Here is a 22200-nt window from a genome sequence, read left to right as displayed (position 1 = left end):
AGTATGTTGCTGTTGTGACTTGAGGGTCGTCTTGCCCCCGCGCACCTCCTCTGCCTTGTAGCACCTCTACCGTCGTCCCAGCATCTCACTTGCAATGAAATCAAATGATCAGGGACCAGCATTTGCCCTTGGTCTCTTTTACCACAGCGGGGATGGTGAGTGGTGTTTTGCTTGTGGTTTTGTAGTTATATGTCTGGTTCTTAGATCAGGTCTCAAGTCTGGATGACTTAGTTGCACACATAATATGAACTATTTGAAAAAAACAAAACAAAACAAAACAAAAACCAAATAAACCCCTGCATGTCAGCAAGTCTTGCTTTTAAACTGAAGTTATGTGAGTTATGGAAAAAGGCTAAGGTAGGATAGCTAGTGATGGACAACAGTAACGACCATGGTAACAACATGACATTTTGACAGTTGCTACTCTATGTCATTTAAAAATAACTGCAGTTGTTGGATAGGTAGTATCATCCCTTCATTCATTTTATGCAGCCCCCACCATGTGCTAGGCATAGTCCTATGTGCTAGATCAAGATCAGACTTCCTCCTAGAGTTTGTGTTCTAGTAGGGACATAAGCAAATAAATGATTTCCACTAGTGTTAATGCTTTGAGGAAAAAAATATGCTAATGAAATAGTACAGGGGCCAGGGGGGTGTGCAGAACATAAAGCAGAATGTGATAAGATGGTCAGGGAAGTCCACTGAGACAGTGACAATTAAGCCGAACCCTACATGACAAAAAGGGGCCAATCATGTGCACAGTGGAAGTGAACATTCCTAACAGGGGCAACAGCAAACACAAAGGGTCTGAGATAGGAACAAGATTGCTTTCTTGGGGAAATGTTAACTTCTGTAGCACAAAGGGGAGAACAGAAAAAGAGGTTAGGAGATAGGCATATATCACGGAAAAGGCCTAGACAAGTCAAAGTTGTACCATATAATGTAATTAGTGAAAGTCACCCTTGAGACTTACCCCATCCTTTCATTGCAGTGTGTGTTTTCCCAGGAGTTTTAAGTGAAGGTTGGGTTTTCTACATTTTGGTGGAGGTTTGTGCTCCACCTGGTGGCCTAGTGTGGAAAATCTGTCCTGTCTAGGGTGAGGAGTTTAGTGACTCTATCTCATCTTTAACATTTTTCACAAAAGCCTTTAGATTTTCATTTACATATGTACTTTCAATTGATAAAGGTACTTGAGATTTTGAACAGGCTCTGATCTAGAAAATACTTCTTATTAAGAGTGGTTGATTACTACTGTGGAGTCAGGGGATTGTCTTCTTAATAAGGGGTTGTCAGGGTTTAGGGAAAGGTTGCTGAAAAGAATGACTTTTCAAAAAGAAGCAGTTGTTAGGCTGCCTTTTATCATGGATTTTTCCTCCATTACTTTCAGAATTTCTCACCCTTCCTCTTTGTGTTAGGACACAAGCAGAAGATATGAAAATAAGGCTGGCAGCTTCATCACCGGAATTGATGTTACCTCCAAGGTGAGACAGACCATGATTTATTTATTCAGTTTGACAAATGAGTAAATTTAATGAACTTGGTCCCTAGGACTTTTGTAGAACAGTAAATATTCTTATCCCCTTTTTTTCATTTGTTGCTGGATTAAATTTTTAAATTTCTTGTTATGCAATGGTGTCTTCATGAATCCTGAAACATTCAGGCAGCATTTGTGTATTCTTGCATCCACAAAAAGATGAAATCACTATATCTGGATTTCTGAGTTTAATCATTTCCAAGAAAGAGTGCTGCACTGGGATTTATTTACTTATTTATATTTTTTTGTGAGGGTGGACACACACTATTTTTGATGCTATGTCCATTCTGATAAAATGTGTTTTGTTTCCTGAGGGCTCCACCCATCAGAGACCTGTGAGCACCTAGCACATAATAGGCCCTCAGTAAATGTTTTTACTCCTCACTGGTTGCAAACTTAGAAAAATAGTTTCCTAATTGTGTACCTGTCTAAACTTTGAAGATTAAATCAACTAAATTATTCTCAGTACTTGAGAGCAAAGATTTACCACAGATGTTTGTAATAAGACCCTAATTGAGAAAGAGAGCATGCTTAGGCTTCCAGAGGGTGCCCCTTGTCAGGTTTTGCTCTGAGTCTCCTGATTTTTGTATCTTCTTCCCTGTATAATCTCAGGCTATTCTAGCCTCTTTCTGTCTTAGATTACTTAAAGACCAAAAGAAAGAACTAATCATTTTCTGGACAGACAAGAAAATAGACGAAGTGAAGGGCTTGGATTAAAACTAAGTGGTAGAGCTGGGCACAGTGGTACACACTTGTAATCCCAGTAGCTCAGGAGGCTGAGGCAGGAGGATCTTGAGTTCAAAGCCAGCTTCTGCAAAAGTGAAGCACTAAGTAACTCAGTGAGACCCTGTCTCTAAATAAAATACAAAAAAAAAAAAAAAAAAAAGACTGGTAATGTGGTTCAGTGATTGAATGCCCCTGAGGTCAATCCCCAGAACTAAAAAAAAAAAAAAACTCCAAACAAAAATAATTAAGTGGTAGAGTGCGTGCCTAATACAAAGCTCTGGGTTCAATTTCTAGCACCCCCCCACCCCAAATAATAATACATAAAGTGAAAGTGTTTTCTTACTATGCTTGAGAAAGAAGCAGACTGTTCTTAATTCTACATCATTTGCCATTATATGATACAGGTATATGGGGAAAGAGTAGAAGTCCCAGAGTTAGTATCTAAATTGTTACTAAAGGAAAGTAGATTGTTGTTTGTAATAGGAAGACTTCAGTGAAAAGAATTAGCATAACTATTGAGAAATAACAAAAGTGTTGCTGCTTTACCAATCCTCATAAGCTTTCTATAGTCAGACCTTCAATTAGTGTGACAAAGTCAATATACAATTAATGAAGGGTTCCCAAGAGCCAGCCACAGTTGGACCTGGATTATTTTAGCTCCTTTTTTTTTTTTTTTTTAAATTTTTTTTAATATTTATTTTTTTTAAATTTCTCGGCGGACACAACATCTTTGTATGTGGTGCTGAGGATCGAACCCGGGCCGCACGCATGCCAGGCGAGCGCGCTACCGCTTGAGCCACATCCCCAGCCCCTATTTTAGCTCTTTTAAGACACTTACAAAGCTGATTATTTTTTCAGTAAAGCATCAGTGCTTATTGTCACTTAAAAATGAAAACAAGCAATTCTGTGGACTGAAGGATGGAATAGAGGAGTTTCTTTGCTTCAGTGTTATTTTTAAACAGGAAACTAGCTTTAGGGAGTGGACTTTTCAGGCAGACATAATGTGAAAGAGGGTGATAGGTGTGATTACTGTGCCCACATAAAATGTGAAGTGGTGGCAGGGAGTGCTCTTAAAAATAGCATTGGATTTAGAAGATCTGTCCCCTTAGCTAGAAAAAGTACATCCAGCAATTTTTTTTTTTTTTTTTTTTTTTTACTCATTTATGCCTCAGTTTCTGCAGCTGGAAAATTGAAACGTTCAGATTGTTTAATTGTAATTTGTTGGAGGGATTGCCAATAATAGATGAAACTTCATAAACATATAGTCATTGATTTCTTACTATGTCCCAGGCATAGTAATCAACTGTGTTAGGATGGAGGTGATTATAAATTATAACAGTATTACTTTATACCCTCTAAATGCGAATATCTGATTTTTGCAAAACTCATTCAATGTGCAGTGTTGCTTATTTCTTCTGATTTATTTTAGAGTTGTCATTGATGCATCATGTATTTGTGATTTAACTTTCTGTTTCTATGCTTTACCTCTTTGATTTTTTTTTTCTGGACTTTCTAGGAAGCCATTGAAAAAAAAGAACAGCGAGCTAAGCGCTTTCATTTCCGATCAGAAGTAAATCTTGCCCAAAGAAATGTAGCCTTGGACCGAGACATGATGAAAAAAGGTACAGGGTGTTTTGGGGGCAATTTTTTCACGTTCTTCTAGAGAGTGGCTTTTCCCTGACATTGCCTCATGCTTTTGGCTTTGTCTTGTATGTCCTTTTCTCACCCCAGTACTCCCAACAGAAGGAACTTGTGAAATCTTCCATTCTAAGGTTACCTGTTAAAAATTGAGATGCTGTCAACTATGTCTCAGATGTTAGAGGTGGAAAAAGATTATCTTCCTTAAAGCGGCCTAGAGAAAGAATAGTTAAATGCAGAGATGAGATGAGAACCTATGCTTCTATGGACCATTGCTCATTTTCTGCTTTTGTCATAAAGGTTGCTTTTAAATGTAGTGGAAAAGTATCACAATGGGACCTTTTTCTGGAATTGGAGCAATGTAGGGACTGGTGGGAGAAAGCTGTTAATACTTTCATTGATAATAAATATGTAGAAAATACAAACCACACATTAATATCCTGTTGTCAGAGCAAAACTAATCCTGCTCTGGATTTTAAACCTGCTCCTATAGTTGAACTCATTATTTCATTTTATTTTTGTGTTTTATTGGGGTATTTTGCTCCCCAGAACTCACCTTGACTTATCATGTATGGTAATCTGCCCAGTCTTACCAAAGTAATTTATAAATAAAAGGGAAAATTATTCCGTTTAAATGAGTCTACATCCTTATTTATTATTCTACTCTAATATAAAATCGTGAATGTAAAAGGTCTCCCTCTGTTGAGTTGCAAATTTGTGTTTACAAAGGGCTCAGAAGGCAGCCCTCTGGATGCCTATTGAAGGTCTGTGCTGTGCTGTGTAAGTTTCTTCAGCCTTATGTTATTATTATTTTTTTTTTTTAAAGAGAGTGAGAGAGGAGAGAGAGAGAGAGAGAGAATTTTTAATATTTATTTTTTAGTTCTCGCCGGACACAACATCTTTGTTGGTATGTGGTGCTGAGGATCGAACCCGGGCCGCACACATGCCAGGCGAGTGCGCTACCGCTTGAGCCACATCCCCAGCCCCAAGCCTTATGTTATTAATAAAAGCAAAAGCCCAGTAAATGAGTGAATGAAAGAATAAATACTATTCTTTTTTGGGAGCTTAGCTTTCTTACCATATTTATTATTTACATATTTATTTTTTATTTGTTTCTCACAGCAACCCTATGAGGAATATCTTATTTTATATTTTGTTGCTGGGGATTGAACCCAGGAACACTTTATTTATTTTATTTTATTTTTTTTAAGAGAGGGGGAGAGAGAGAGAGAATTTTAATATTTATTTTTTAGTTATCGGCAGACACAACATCTTTGTATGTGGTGCTGAGGATCGAACCCGGGCCGCACGCATGCCAGGCAAGCGCGCTACCGCTTGAGCCACATCCCCAGCCCCTGAACCCAGGAACACTTTACCATACTGAGATATATCCCCAATCCTTTTGATTTTTTATTTTGAGATAGGGTCTTGCTAAGTTGCTTTGGCCACTAAGTTGCAGTTTTTAGAGAGGACCTGGCAAATAGTAGGTATTCAGTAAATGTTAGTTATCATCATTATCTGGCATTCTCTCTCTTCTAAGCAGTCATTTAAGTAACCCAGCCTCTTGGGAGAGTGGGGAAGTTGGATTAAGTATCCTAACTCCTCTATAGCCATATTAGGCATCAAAATTATTTCTTTATTAGTGTTAGCAAAAATAATAAAAGATACTGTTTGTTAAATGCTTACTGTGTTCCATTTACTCTAATATGTGGATAACTTACTTTTAGGAGTCCTCTGAGGGGAAGGTATTTATCATTTCCATTTTACTTATGAGAAAACTAAGGTGCTATGAGGTTGAGAAGCTTGCCCAAAGTCCCACAGCTAGGTAAGTAGCAAGGCTGGGACTGAAAGCTGATTTAATAGAAGCATGTAGTCCTAATCACTCTGCCAGCTTCAGGGATGCAATTGGGACTATTCTGCCTCAAAAATAACTTGTTAGCGGGATGTGGTGACACATGTCTATAATCCCAGTGACTTAGGAAGCTGAAGCAGGAGGATCACAAGTTTGAGGCTGGCCTTAGTAACTTAGTGAGGTCCTAAGCAACTTAGCAAGACCCTGTCTCTAAATAGAAACTAAAAGGGGCTGAGGATATGGGGATATGGTTTAGTGGTTAAGTGCCCCTGGGTTCAATCCTCAGTACTCCCCCCCTTTCCGCCCCCTGCAAAAAAAAAAAGTGACTTGCTACTTTTGAATGGCTAGGTGTTGAACAGCTTTGGTCTCCCTATCTCCAAGATCAAAGTTCTCATGGTTGGAGGATTGGAAGGACCTTAGAGGTCATCTAGACCAACCTCTTGCTGGCCACTGCAGGCTTTTTGGCAAAGTTCCTACTGGTACTTTGGCCTCTGCCTGAATATCAAGTAATGAGGCAGACAGCTCTCTCTTTGAACACTTCCTCATGTTGAGTATTACTTTCTAGGAAATTTTGTCTTGAGGGTTGCTGTGTGACTCTTAGAACAACACTGTTAAGTCCTTTCTTCCTTCACATAATAACCCTTCAGGTGATGGAAAGCTTACTGCCTCTTCCCTGGACTTCCTTTATGTGGCATGGCTTTCTGGTCTTCCTTTCCTACTTTTTTCAGCTTCTAAATGTCTTCCTTGGGGCTGGGGATGTGGCTCAAGCGGTAGCGTGCTCGTCTGGCATGCGTGCGGCCCGGGTTCGATCCTCAGCACCACATACCAACAAAGATGTTGTGTCCGCCGAGAACTAAAAAAAATAAATATTAAAAATTCTTTCTCTCTCTCTCTCTCTCCTCTCTTACTCTCTCTTTTAAAAAAAAAAAAATGTCTTCCTTAACATCTTGTCGGATAGATAAGATACAGATTGCAGGTGTGGTTGGGTACATGGAAGGTGGCAGAATTATTGCTACCTTTCATCTCTGTCCAGCTAATTCATAGTATTGTACTTGTGATCCAAGTACTCAGGTCTTCACTTAGAAATTTTCCAAGCAAAATAATCTTTCTCATATTGTGCATGAGACACTTTAAAAATTATTTTTTAATTTATTCCTGTTAAATTACATCTTGTTGATTTCAAGCTTCCACTTTTAGGCTATTTTCATTTTAACTCTAATTTCACCTTTTTAGCTACTCTTGTGTGTCCTCTTCACCGTAATATGTTTGGCTTCTGTTTCTCATCAAGTTATCAGAGAATGTTGAATAGTATATTCCTGTATCATGCCATGAATCATAAATGGGCTAATTATAAGTCTTTCTTTGTTATCGTCAGGCCCACATTTCATTTTATTGTCAGGAAGAACTGGATTATATGTCTTAATGAACTCAAGATGAAACACGGTCTTTTATATTCTTTGAATTTCTTGACCTAGTAAACCTGTTAAAAAAAAGAAATGAGGTTAGTGTGACTTTCTTCTTTCATGTCATTTCCTTTGAGAAAGACTTAGTTTCTTAAAGAATCATAGATTTATCTAATAAGTGACTTTCTTTTAAATTTCAGAGACTGATAAGCTTTCCAATCTGTAGTTTTGGAAATTTTTCTTTCCTCTTAGGAGGAATTGGTACAGGATTAGTCCTTCTAAAGGATTTCAGGTACTTCTGTCCTAAATCACAACTCCATGTTTTTTTTTGTTTGTTTGTTTTAATGTATATTTTTCTAGGTGTAGATGGACACAACACATTGCCTTTATTTTTATGTGGTGCTGAGGATCAAACTCAGGTCCCACCCGTGCTAGACGAGCGCTCTACCGCTGAGCCACAATCCTAGCCCCACAACTCCATGTTTAAGTCAGTACATTGGGATAAAATTCTGGATTGGGTGGTTTAAATCTATTAAAATTAATTCTTATGCTATTGTTTTCTGTCTTAGGTTTTGACGCTTATTTAATGATAGCTGTTCTATTGATTAGTAGAATAGTAGAATAAGTCAACAGTTCTGCCTTTTTTCTTGCATCATCTTCCCAGAGCAGTATTTCTCTAAACACTTAAAAAAAAAGAAAGTCATCAGCACTTTTTTAAAAATATTTTTTTAGATGTTGATGGACTTTTATTTTATTCATTTATTTATATGTGGTGCTGAGAATCAAACCCAGTGTTTCACACATTCGAGGCAAGTGCTTTACCACTGAGCCATAATCCCAGCCCAGTCACCAGCACTTTTAATGAACCTGTTCACTTTGGACTACAACCTTTTCTTCATTAGGTATTTTATAAGCAATTCATACTCACCAAAGAAAATTTAGAAAGAATAGGAAGGAAAGTGGTCGCAGTTGTACTCTCATTCATTGCCAGCATTTTGTGTATTTACTTTTAAATCTTATTTTGGGCATGGACTTTTTTTCCTTTTTTGTCATACTGCTTTTTTCATTTTCACTTGACGGTTTATCCTCAGTGTTTTCTGTATTGCTGTATAGTGTGACATCAGTCTCTCAGATTGTACTGTTCTTGTTCTCTTTGTCATCATAATTTACCCTTTATCCATTTCCCATATGTGTTCTTTTCACCTAAGTTTTGCTGCTTTCTCTTTCCTTGGGACCATCTTTCATGTTGAATTGTTGGATTTAATGACTTTTGACTTCTTGGATAATTCTGATTTGAGGCCTTAGAATTGATAACTTATTCTCCAAAGACTTTGAGTTTTATATACTATTACCCCATTATTTGTTAGGGTAATAGAATATAAAAATATTTATATTAGTATATAAAGAAACTTTCCCTGTTAGAACATTTAAAGTAATACCCTTAACACCTGGTTTGTACTTGACACATAGTAAATGTTCAGATCTCATCCCTTCGTGCATCTGTTCATTTCCCCCCTCAATACTTAGCCCTTTCTGATTGATTGGGCAATAAGCCTAGCAGCCTGTTTTGTTGCTTTGATTTATTTTGCGTGGTGACACTGTTAGCAGGGTAAAGGCCTTCTTTTTTGGCAATCTTGATTTTTAATAAAATTCCCATTTATAGTGGATCTTGCCACTGCCAATTTGGTTCTCTTTTAAGAATATATTTTTTTTCCCACGAGCTAATTTTGAGACCTGTCTCTGCATTGATAATGCTTTTGCTCGCCCCTTACTCCTTACCTACTTCTTTGGAACATAATTGTCCATGGGTCAATTCTTGATATGTATACCATTCTGTCTGAATAAAAGTAAACGTTGGGGCTGGGGATGTGGCTCAAGCGGTAGCGCGCTTGCCTGGCATGCGTGCGGCCCGGGTTCGATTCTCAGCACCACATACAAAGATGTTGTGTCCGCCAAAAACTAAAAAATGAATATTAAAAATTCTCTCTTTCTCTCTCTCTCTCCACTCTCTCTTTAAAAAAAAAAAAAAGTAAACGTATGTGTCCAGAGGTTTTGTTCTTTTTTAAAATATTAAAAACATTTATTTATTCTGTATGTGACAGAAGTTTTGTTCTTTACATTCTTTTGTACTTAAATATTTTGTCATTTTTTTTTTTCCTCCTCTGGATGTATCATTTAAAGTGAAGTCACTTTTTATAAGTTCACCAAGTCTCCTACCTGAAATTTTTTTTCCCCTAATTTTCAGTGTGTTTCCTTTCCTATCACTGGGTGCCCTCCTGTTTTTCCTTACCATCTGTGGAACCATCTCTTGACTTCTCAAAGGCTCTTTTTCTTCCCAAATTATAGTTTTCTGCTCAAGGAACCGAGGAGTCTACCTGGGCAAAATCAGCCCTTGTTTCCTATGTGTATTTGGGTTTCTATTCATTCTTGCACTGCTGGACTCCAATGAGGACATGCTGGAGTTCATAAATCTTTAGGGTGTCTATGTCTTCATGTATCTGGACTGTCAAGAAAGTACTCTCTTGAGCTGGGCATGGTGTTGTACACCAGTGATCCCAGCAATTTAGGAGGCTGAAAACAAGAGAATTGTGAGTTTGAGGCCAACCTCAGCACCTCAGCAAGACCATCTCAAAATAAAATAAAAAAAAAAAATAAAAAGGCCTGGGCCCTGGGCTCAATCCTCAGTACCAAAAAAAAAAAAAATCCAAAAACCCCTCACCCGATTTAGTCATACCTACATGGGTACTCATTAAACCTGTATCTCTCTCTCTTTCATTTAGTACCAGGGATTGAACCCAAGGATACTTAACCACTGAGCAACATCCCCAGCTCTTTTTATTTTTTATTTTGAGACAGAGTCTCACTAGGTTACTGAGAGCCTCACTAGTTTGCTGAGCCTGGCTTCAAACCTGTGATCCTCCTGTTTCAGCCTCCCGAGCTAATGAGATTACAGGTGTGCACCACCATGCCTGGCTAAACACATTTCTTATTCTTCAGAATAAAATGACAAAACAAACATTAAATTTTTTTGTATTTATAAGTATTCATAAGTATTTTAACTTTAAGTAAAAGTAATATATTGCATATAAAAAGTATTTGGTAATAGCCATTCCATTTTTTTTCTTTTTTTTCCTTCTGAAATAGCCATTCTTTTTTTTTTTTTCTTAAATATTTATTTTTTAGTTTTTGGTGGACACAACATCTTTATTTTATTTTTATGTGGTGCTGAGGATCAAACTCAGTGCCTCATGCATGGTAGGTGAACGCTCTACCTCTGAGCCACAACCCCAGCCCCTCATTGTGGTTTTGATTTGCATTTTTCTGATAATTAGTGGTTTTGAACATTTTTTTCATACGTGCTGGCCATTTGTCTTTTGAAAAATGTCTATTTAGATCTGTTGTGCACTTTGTAATTTTTTTTTTTTTTGCCATTGAGTTTTTGTAGTTCCTTTTATATTCTGTTTTTCTCTCTCTCTCTTTTTTTTTTGTTGGGCGTGGGGGGTACCAGGGATTGAACTCAGGGGCACTTGATCACTGAACCACATCCCCAGCCCGATTTTATATTTATTTAGAGACAGGGTCTCACTGAGTTGCTTAGCACCTCACTTTTTGCTGAGGCTGGTTTTGAACTTTCAATCCTCCCGCCTCAGCCCCCCAAGCTGCTGGGATTACAGGTGTGCACCATTGTACCTCGCCTGGCCCTCCTTGTATATTCTGGATAACAACCTTTTTAGTTTGCCAATAATTTTTCCCATTCTGTAGATTGTCTCTTTACTCTGCCGATTGTTTCCTTTGCTGTGCAGAAGCTTTTTAGTTTGATGTAATCCCATTTATATATTTTAGCTTTTATATCCCCTGTTTTGGGAGTCTTGTCCAGAAAATCTTTACCTGTTCTAGCATCCTGAAGTGCTTCCCTGTGTTTTCTTTTAGTTGTTTCATGTCTTTCATTTTATTTATTTATTTTTTTTAGTGATTCTTTTTAAGAGAGAGAGAGAGAATTTTTTTTAATATTTATTTTTTAGTTCTCGGCGGACACAACATCTTTGTTGGTATGTGGTGTTGAGGATCAAACCTGGGCTGCACGCATGCCAGGCGAGCGCACTACCGCTTGAGCCACATCCCCAGCCCCATGTCTTTCATTTTAAATCTTCAATCTATTTTGAGTTGATAACAAGTGTTGATGAGAATGTGGAGAAGGAGGAACCTCTGCATAGTGTTGGTGGGAATGTGAATTAGTTCAGCCATTATGTTAGAGTCATCCCCACTCCCCCTACGGTGCTGAAGATTGAACTCAGGCCTCACACATGCTAGGTAAGTATTCTATCCGTGAGTTATAAACCAAGCCCTAATACAGCCATTAGGGAAAACAACCAAAGGTTCCTCAAAAAATTAAAAATAGAATTACCATATGATCCAGCAGTCTCACTACTGTGTGTGTGTGTGTGTGTGTGTGTGTGTGTATATACAGTCAAAGGAAATGAAGTTGGTATGTCAAAGAGACATCTGCACTCCCATGTTTTTTGCAGTACTATGTGTAGTTGCCAAGATATGGAATCAAACTAAGTGTCCATCATCTGATGAATTGATAAAGAAAGTGTGGTACATATATATATACACTGGAATTTTTTTTTTTTTGTAGTTGTAGATGAACAGAATACCTTTATTTTATTTGTTTATTTTGATATGTTTCTAAGTATCCAACCTAGTACCTCCCACATGCTAGGCAAGTGCTATGCCACTGGCTACAACACCCCAGTCCCTAAACTGAAATATTATTCAGCTATTAAAAAAAGAATGAAATCCTATCATTTGTGACAACATGTATGGATCATTATGTTAGGCCTGGCACAGAAAAACAAGGACAGCATTATCTTAACTCAGAGACTGAAAAAGTTGAACTCACAGTTATCAGAGACTGGGAAGAGAGAGGGATGGGAAAAGTCTGGTCAGAGGGGACTAAGTTACAGTTAGGAGTAAGAAGCTATGATTTTATGTGTCTGTTTGTGGTGCTGGTGATTGAACCCAGGGCCTCTTATATACTAGGAATGTGCTCTATCTTCAGTGGGCTACATCCTCAGCCTTAGAGTGAATATATATATAACAGTTATATACTGTATCTTTCAAAAATCTATAAGAAAAGATTTTTGAATGTTTTCACCGTAAAGAAATCGTACATATTTGAGGAGAGAGATATTGAACCTGATTTAAATGTAAATATATATAATTTTTTTTAAACATCACTTAGCAACCATTAATATGTGCAGTGCAGGAAGGGAGAGAGGGATGTGGAACGATTACAGGGGCCCCCATTTTATACGAAATGTTTTACTTGTCTGATCTTTTAGAAATTAAGCTTAAAATTATGAAGTAGACATATAGGTATTTTAAATTTTTATGATATGTTTATATATATTTTGAAATTAAATAGATTAAATGATATAATGTACTTAGAAGTATTTTGTGTAAACATAACAGAATTCTGATGAGGCTAACTTTCCTTTTTGATCACAGCTATCAATCTTTCTCCCTCCTCAGAAGTATCAACTATTATCAGTATAGTGAGACTCATACCAGGCTTTTTTCTAGGTATTTGTGTATACAAATATATTTATCTCGAGAGTGGATGGTTGTTTAATTTTCTACAACTTTTTTTTTCTTTTTTCTTTGTTGGAGATTGAACCTAGGGCCTTATGCAAGCTAAACAAGTAGGCAAGTGCTCTACTACTGAGGCTATATTCCCAGCTTTTTTTTTCCCCTCTTTTGAGACAATTTGAGTTGCCCAGTCTCTCTTTAAACTCATAATCATCCTGCCCTAACCTCCCAAGTAGCTGAGATTACAGGTGTCTACCACCATACCCAGCTCTCATTGTTTTTTTTTTTAACTGTATTATATTCTATAATATGGATAAACTGTGCTTTATTTAATATAGATAAACCACAATTTGTTACTCTTGCAGCTACTTAATTGTTAGAAATAGTGCTGCCCTAAACATCTTTGTGTGAGCTATTTTGTGAGTCTGTGTGTTAAGGTAGATAGGACTAGAGTTTCTAGGGGTGTGTGCTAAATTACATCCCTGTTTGTCCTTCAGAGTGGCTGTGCCAGTTCCACACTCCCACTGGCAAGGGGAGTAACTCCCCACCCACTGCCAACACTTTATACCAAAATGCATAAAATCTGTTCAGTGAAAATTGGTATCTTCTTTTTAATGTGAACTTTCCTGGTTAACAGAAAGGTTAGCCCATTTCTTCACATGTTTATTGGCCTTTTGTAGTTTCTTTTGTATAAATTGCCTGTTTATGTCCTTTGCCCATTTTTATTTTGGAGTGTCATTTTCTTAAGGACTTGAGGATTTCTTTTTTCTAGTTTCATGCCATAAAATTTTTTTTTCTTTTCTTTCTTTCTTTTTTTTTTTTTTTTGGTATTGGGTATTTAACTGCAGGAGCTCTTTGCCACTGAGCCATGTCTCCAGCCTTTTTATGTTTTATTTTGAGACAGGGTCTTGCAGAGTTGCTTAGGGCCTCGCTAAGTTACTGAGGCTGACTTTTTTTTTTTTTTTTTAATTTTTTTATTTTTTTAATTTTTTTTTTTTATTGGTTGTTCACAACATTACAAAGCTCTTGACATATCATACTTCGAACAATAGTTTCAAGTGAGTTATGAACTCCCATTTCTGAGGCTGACTTTGAACTAGCAATCCTCCTGCCTCAGCCTCCCTAGTCACCTGTTACAGGCATGCACCACTGCATCTGATTTCGCTCTATAATTATTTTAGTTTTGTGTTTTTATATATTCAGCAGCAATTTCTTATCCTTCATGATTATCTCCACTATTGTACATCTCTCTTTGACATGTACTTAAAACTTTTAGAATCAGATTGTCAAGTATAGAATAATCCTTTTGAATTTAGTATTGCTTTCCTGCGGGTTAATGTGGGGATAGGTATCATGTGCTTTACTAACATCATATTCTGAGCCTAATATCCCTTTTCTGAATTAAATCATTTGTTTAATGCTGGTGTTCATTGATAAAAATTAAAACATTTTAGTTTACCATCTTGTGTTCTTTTGAACATCTTTCTTTCAGCATATTTCTTTTCTAAAATTTTATAAATAGTACTAGTGGAATGTGTGATTGCAGGTGGGAAAATTCTGTCATCTTTTCTGTCTTATTTTTATAGCAATTCCCAAAGTGAGACTAGAGACAATCTACATTTGTGGAGTAGATGAAATGAGTACCCAGGATATCTTTTCCTATTTTAAAGAATATCCTCCAGCACACATTGAATGGTTGGATGATACCTCCTGTAAGTACACCCAAGTTTTCTGTTGAATATGCTTTTAAAAATGAATTATTAAGAATTCTTGCTGTCTAAAATGGTAAATGATTATGGCCCAAACTCCTTGTTTATGCCTAACCTCTGTCCTTAGCCTAGAAGAAAAATATTGCCCATCGATGAGAATCAGCATGCCTTAACCAGTCTGTTAACTCATACTTCATGGGTATTCCAAGTCAACTCATAGAAATCCAGGCTGTAGCAGATTGATTACTGCCAACTGCGCCTTATATACTTGATTAAGACCTCTCTTTCTCCCATGGTCTCCCAACAAAGGGGTGGATCCAGCTGCATAGTTTCAGGGCTATGTTTTTAAGGCTTGAAACTTTGGCATTGCTACTTGCCATAGTTATTCAAAGGGTTGAATTTGCTCCAGTGTTTCTGATCTAGAACTAGACGAGAATGCTCTGACAGATGTCTCACCTTTACTTGCCTTGTACTGTGTTTTCTGGAATATCACCTACCCTAACCTGTGTGTTGGCTTGGGAGCCAAATGTAATTTTTAACTTGCCTTCCATGCCAAGTCTGACTTGACCTCTGGTAACTACTTTACTGGCTTCTTGTCTTGGCTTACTTCTAGTCTGGCTTTACTTGCTGCCAGCTGGCTGACCTACTAGGCAGTGCCCTAGATGGCATCTAGTTTCTCAGCTAAAAGGTGTTGATTCAGTGTTTTCATTGAAAGAAACATGACTGAGACAAGGGTTTCCTCCTTTTCTCTTTTTACTTAACTTTCAATATCCAAATTCAAGGTCAGTAAACCTTTTTCTAGAAAGGAACAGATTATAAATAGTTAAGGTTTTATAGCCATATGGTCCCTGTAACATATGTTAACGGCTGTGGTAGCATGAAAGCAGTTGTAAACAGTATAAAAACTCATAGCCTGGCTGTTTTTCAATAGAACTTTTTTTACAAAAATGGGCAGTGGGTATGTATTTATTGTACATTAATTATTCTTTAATAAAGATGGTTCAAATATAAAAAGTACATATGATGGGGCTGGGGTTGTAGCTCAGTGATATAGCGCTTGCCTAGCATGTGTGAGGCACTGGGTTCAATCCTCAGCACCACATAATAATAAATTTTAAGAAAGGTATTGTGTCTATCTACAACTATAAAAAAAAGGTGACAGATGATGGGCTGGGTTTAGCCCATGGGTTATTGTTTGCTAAACTCTGATTTAAGTCATTAAATCTATAGCTAAGGATATTAGAATTAAAGGGATCCTTGGAATTATTCAGTTCAGCTACCTCATATTGTGCATCAGAAACTGAAAAATAGATAAAGGAAATTGTTTGCTCAAGGCTTTGTAGCCTAACATAAGTGAAAGTCTTTAGGCCTTAATTTCCCAAACCAAGATATAGGGATAACATAATTTTGAGAAGTGCTATTTGAAACAGTTAAAGAGGTCTTTATTCTACATGACTTTTCAAATCCTTTTTCTTGGTTAATTTTCTTTCTTAAAGGGGTAAATTAGATTAGTTGCTGCAAAGCCAAGTGGCTATCATATCTCCATGGTACACATCCCATGGATACCTTACTTACCCACACTTTATTATGGGGGAACATCACTTAGCATGTCTAGATAATAAAGAATAACAGGGGGCAATAGTATAATAGATAATCCAAATTTACTTGACAGTTATCATCATCATCATCAAGAACTGCTAACAGGACTGGGGATATAGCTCAGTTGGTAGAGTGCTTGCCTTATATGCACAAGGCCCTCTGGTCGATCCCTGGAACCACCAAAAAAAGAAAAAAAAATTGCTAACATTTAGCTGGATCAGTGCCTATAGTCTCTACTATGAACTGATAGAGAAGGATTGCTTGAGCCCAGGAGTTTGAGGGTAGGCTGGGCAACAGTGAGATTTCATCTCAAAAAAAGAAACTGACTAACACTTGGCATATTCTATTTTTAAAATACAGAATTCTTCTTCGTGGAATATTTAATAATTATTTTGTGGAACCCAGTTTGGGAATATAGCTTTAGGCTAAATCCATCAAAGAGATTTTTTTCACTACTTTTATACTTCTTTTCATTAACTGATATGTATATTTATTTACTGATGACTGTCTATAACTAGATTAAGCTGTAACAATGAATATGATGCAGAATCTGATCTCAAGTAACTTAATCATTTGGATGCATTGTAACATTTTATTTTAGGTAATGTGGTTTGGCTGGATGAAATGACAGCTACACGAGCCCTTATCAATATGAGCTCTCTGCCAGCCCAGGATAAGATCAGAAGCAGGGATGCCAGTGAAGACAAGTCATCTGAGAAAAGTAAAAAAGGTAACAACACAAAGGAGGGAACTTTGGCATGAAAGTCCTGTTCTTTACATAGTCCAGTCCTTGGGAAGTGAAATATCATATGGTATATCATCAACCCATGTTTTTGAGATAAACTATGTTGTTTGGAATCAGCAGTAAACATGAGTAGAAAATACTAGACTTTAAAAGTTCTATGAGATGGCGTTATGTTAAGGTTCATCTTGTCCTTTACATTCCATTTTAGACAAGCATGAAGACAGTTCAGATGATGACGAGGCTGAAGAAGGAGAAGTTGAAGATGAGAACTCAAGTGATGTAGAGGTTAGTAATAGGGCAAAGATACCTGTAAGATTTTATTGTAAAAAAATTACTTATTGGGGCTGGGGCGGGGGCTCAGCGGTAGTGCTCTTGCCTGGCATGTGTGAGGCACTGGGTTCGATTCTCACCACCATATATAAATAAATAAAATAAAGATCTATTCACAATTTAAAAAATAAAAAAAATTACTTATTGTTGTTTTAAATTTAATTCTTAAAAACTTTGTTGTGTTCTTCATTTAGCTTTTACCATGAAACCTTCTGAGGGTGCACCAGACTCTTGGCCTTTAACTTATGTGGTTGTAATAGTTTATCTTGAGATCTTAGAATAGTGTTCATATTTCTTCCTGAAAGAAAATGGTTTTAGTGGGCATGGTGGTGCACACCTATAATCCTAGCTACTTGGAAGGTCGGGGTAGGAAGATCCCAAGTTTGAGGTCAGCCTGGTCAACTTGGCAAGACATGGTCTCAAAGTAAAATTTAGAAAGAGCTGGGGATATAGCTGGTAGAGTGCTCCTAAGTTCAATTCCCCATACTGGAAAAAATATGGTTTTACTGAGAAATATTTTGAAGTGTTATTTAACAAATAAAATTAAGGAAAAGCAAAGTAGGGTTGGGGCTGTAGCTCTATGGTAGAGTACTTGCTTAGTATGTGTGAAGCTGTGAGTTCCATCCCCAGCACCACAAAAAAGAAAAAGCAAGAAATGGTATATTCCCTAATGGATTTTATATTATTAGAAATATGAGTGTATTTATTATAAATATTTAAATTTTAAATGTCTACGGTGTACCAAATTCTTGGTAATAGAGTACATCATCAAACAAAACAAAGTTCTTACCCTCTTGGAACTTACATGTTAGTGGGGAAGATCGACAATACAGATACACACATACATGAAGGTAATAAGTATTATGAAGAAAGATAATGATTAAAGGAAAAGAGAGTGATGGAGACTATTGTTTTAAACAGGATGGTCAGAGACAACCTCTGACTTTAAAATTCTGCAGAGGAGCTAGGCTGCCAGGTTGATGGGTATTAAAGGTAGAAGGCTTTTTTTTACTGGTTAATTGTCAACTGAATAAATATAAAAAAGATTTATTTTTACATTGAAAATGGTCTTTATTTTTCTTAAGTTGGACACATTGTCTCAGGTAGAAGAAGAGTCTCTGTTAAGAAATGATCTTCGTCCAGCTAACAAACTTGCTAAAGGAAATAGGTTATTCATGAGATTTGCTACAAAAGGTAAAATAATTTTTTTTGGCATTTTTACCTTCAATCAAAAATGATTTATTATTGAGTGACATCTCTCTCTTTTGAAAAGAAGTTAGATCAAGTCATTTCAAGGTTCCCTGTACACTGTGGTATTCTGTGTTTATGAAAAATGGTTTGTAAGCTGAAAGGAATTTCTGACTTTCAAAGTGAAAATCAACTGTTTGTGTATGTTGGTGAATTCTGGCTACCGTAAGTTATTTTCTGTTAAAGTGATTTGCCCCGTGTGCTTTTCAGCCAGTTATCTGAACTATGAAAACTTTAAAAAAATTATCCTGTTAGCTTATTATAGCAATAACATCCTGGTGACATCACTAATATGCCTTTCAGCTCTGATTCTTTTCTAATAAGACTTTTTGCACAATGATTTTTGGTGGGAATTAGAAAATATGTATGTATATGTACATATTTATATATACACATATATGTTCTTTTAATCATTTGAAAGCAAGTTGGCATTAACATCTCTTTACCTCTAAATACTTCAATATGTATTTCTGAAGAATAAGGACATTGTCTTAACCTACAAGCACAGTTATCAAAAATCAGAAGATTTAACTTAATACCATACTTAATACCTAATCCATAGTCCATGTTTAGATTTCATCAGGTCTTCCAAAAATAGGTCCTTCATGGATTTCCTAACCCCACAGATCTAGGATCTACTCCAAGATGGAGTATTTAGGTATGTCATTTGTCTTTTTAGTCTCCCTTAATCTGGAACTACCCCTTCACTTTGTTTTCCTTGACTGAGAAATTTTTAGAGTATATGGGCTCAATATTTTATAGACTTTCCCCCAGTTTGGATATGTTTAATATTTTCTTCTGATTAAATTCATATCATTTTGAGGCAAGAATACTACAGAAGTGATTATGTGTCATTTTTAGTGGGTTGTATAGGAGGAGGTACATGAAAGCTATTCTTCCCATTCTCAAAGATATTAACATTATTTACTTAGTTAAGGTAATGATTTCCTGTTTTTCCAACTGTAAAGTTAACTATTTTTCTGTTTGTAATTAAAACAGTTGTGGACAGACACTTTGAGATTATATGAATAGCTTGTTGCTTATTGCACTTACATGCAGTAGCTTTAGCATCCATTAATGGTTATTTCTTTATTAGTTGGCAGTCTACTCTAGGGAAGAACTTTCTTTTTTACCTGTTTATGTATTTGTTTATTTACTCATATAAGTTTAGACTCGGATTTTTATTCAATAAGCCATAATCCATAGCTGTCATCATTTTGTTTCACAAATTGTCTTGGATTTGGTCCAGTAAAGCTCCTTCAAGCTGTATTTTGATATTCCTACAGTTCTTTGAGCACTTGCTTACTTGCAATACAACAAAACATCTTATTTTTCAAGACTTAATTTGTACTTCACCTTCCCAGATCTGAAATCAGCCATTTCTTCAGGGAGCTGGTTCACATGGTCTTTTGGAGAATAATATAGGGGAGGTACACATACTGATAGTTGATGTCCCGTTTTCCTGTAGCACTGGATACATTTACAGTGTTGTTTGTCCTTTGCAATCAGAGAGTGCCCAAGCAGCTGTTGAAGGCCTTTATATTACTGCTTTGACCAACCACCTTTCTTTCCTGTTAACTAGCATTTTAATGTGACAAATGTGATCTTTTCCACATTTACTCATTTGAATGTTTTTTTGAATATATTTGAAATGTTTGGTACTCAATTTTGTTTTCTTGAAGTCAATTTGAGGAATATAAAAATAAGCTAGAAAAAAAAAGATTTATTCAATATGTGAAATTATGGGCTGGGGTTGTGGATCAGAGGTAGAGCGCTTGCCTAGCACGAGTGAGGCACTGGGTTAGATCTAAAGATATTGTGTCTGCCTATAACTAAAACATAAATATTTAAAAAAATGTGAAATTATGTTGTTTTATTCTTTAACCCTTGTTCTGTGTTATTGGAGAGTTTGTCATTCAGAAATGAGTATCATCCCTCTAAGGACCACAAAAGTGTTATCTCTTCTAAAAAAAAAACCTCTCATGCCTCTTAGAACCTTGTATCTTGTATCTTGTTTATTTTTTGTAGTATTTCTTCTGTCAAGTTAGTCAGTCCTAAACAGCAGCTTAACCTCAGCCATCTGTGTATTTTACTCCACCTCCTCCACACTTGCATTGCCTTAGTGAACACTCAGAGAGCAAATGTTTATAGTTTATAGGGGCTCTGTCCTTTTTTTTTTGGGAGATTGCACTGATCAGATCCAAGCTACGGGAAAACATGCACTTTTAAAAACCATTCAACGTTGCCTTCATGACCAGGAATATCTAGCTAACTGTTTTAATTAATTTTTAGATGACAAAAAGGAACTTGGAGCAGCCAGAAGAAGTCAGTATTACATGAAATATGGGAATCCAAATTACGGAGGCATGAAAGGAATTCTTAGCAATTCTTGGTGAGTCCAAAACCTTTAAAATACAGTAGTTTATATAGTAATTAAGCTTTTCTTAATTGTTCAGTTGGTATTCTGTAGTGAAATGTAAAAACCCTTTGTGGACTGAAAAAGGAAGATGAGAAAAAAGAATTCAAGCTTCTTAACTGTGGTAAATGATACGAGAATGCTGTGCTGTTTCATTTAAAATATCTGTTTCAGCACCTACTATTGTGTCATTGTGCAGTTGGAATGAATTAGTAGTTTTCAAAATCCTTCCTATTGATTTCTGATTATGTGCTTATTTTGGCAATGTTCCAGGAAGCGAAGATATCATTCCCGTCGCATTCAGCGGGATGTGATCAAGAAGAGAGCCCTGATTGGGGATGATGTTGGCTTGACGTCATATAAACACCGACATTCCGGTAGTTGCCTGCTCAGCTCTTGGGTAGACACATGTTTGGCTCTCGAAATCATATTTTTATTCTTAATACAGTCTTTTAAGGTTCCACACTTTATCATCCTCTCTTCCTTGCCCTCACCCTCTGCCAACATATAGGAAAGTAAGTCATGTCACAATTAATTTTAAATTGCCCGTGCAAAGAGGTCAAATGATTTTATAAAACTGTTCTATCAAAAAAGGCCAAATGTAACATAAGAAAAGCTAAATAAAACTTTTCTTAGAAACCTAATTTTTCTACTATTAATATCAACAACTGCATGAAAAATAATTTTTTAAATTATCTGATCAAATGGGCTGATTTTATTGTTCCTTTTCTGATAATGTAAATAGGCTGTTATGTTGAGTGCTTTATGCTTATTGATTTGTGCCCAAGAGTACCACAGAAAAATGGGATATCATGACTTGGGTCTTTCTCTTTCTTTTTTCTTCATGCTTATTTAGTAAATTAATCATTTTCTTAATGTTTTATGAAGATTTGTTTTTATTTGAACTTAATGTGTGGAATCTTCTACATGTTTATAGAACTAGTCAAGTCATCATACAAATAGAAAAACATGTACACTTATATCACTGGAATGGGATAGGAAGAGGTGAAGTCTATATATTTTTACTTAATGAGTTTGAAATCTGAGTATTAATAATGTGTATATTTTTCTATTATACTTTTCCAATTTCAGTTAAGATATCCACTCTTTATGCTAAAGAAATTAAAAAGTAAATTGCCCCTAATTCTAGTCCCTAATATAACAACTGATTTCATTTTATATTTTTCCCATGTTTATTTTCATAATAAATATTTATAATTCTATAAATATATATTTTATATTCACTTATTATAAGCATTTTTCCACAAACTTTAAAATTAATAATTGACTTTCAGTAATTGGTGTGGTTGTGTACTATGAAGTCACTGCAAACATTAAAATAGTAAATACTAACAATACGAAGCCTCAGGTCACACTATTTTCATCAGCTGTTTAAAGATACATTAGT

The 22200-nt window shown here is 36.1% G+C and overlaps 1 protein-coding gene across 1 annotated transcript in view; it reads left to right on the top strand.

Annotated features, from left to right (window-relative positions):
* Ncbp3 (nuclear cap binding subunit 3) overlaps positions 1-22200 on the top strand; it is a 30265-nt gene that overhangs the window by 914 nt on the left and 7151 nt on the right. Inside the window, exons 2-9 of the mRNA XM_078042670.1 lie at positions 1416-1481; positions 3777-3882; positions 14332-14457; positions 16655-16783; positions 17007-17083; positions 18214-18322; positions 20669-20768; positions 21066-21169. Coding sequence (XP_077898796.1) covers positions 1416-1481; positions 3777-3882; positions 14332-14457; positions 16655-16783; positions 17007-17083; positions 18214-18322; positions 20669-20768; positions 21066-21169 — 817 coding nt within the window. The remainder of the gene's footprint in view (positions 1-1415; positions 1482-3776; positions 3883-14331; positions 14458-16654; positions 16784-17006; positions 17084-18213; positions 18323-20668; positions 20769-21065; positions 21170-22200) is intronic.

Source organism: Ictidomys tridecemlineatus, chromosome 3, assembly GCF_052094955.1.
Source record: "Ictidomys tridecemlineatus isolate mIctTri1 chromosome 3, mIctTri1.hap1, whole genome shotgun sequence".
NCBI lineage: Eukaryota > Metazoa > Chordata > Mammalia > Rodentia > Sciuridae > Ictidomys > Ictidomys tridecemlineatus.
Note: the sequence above shows the minus strand (reverse complement) of the source record. Positions and strands in the feature narration are given on the sequence as shown.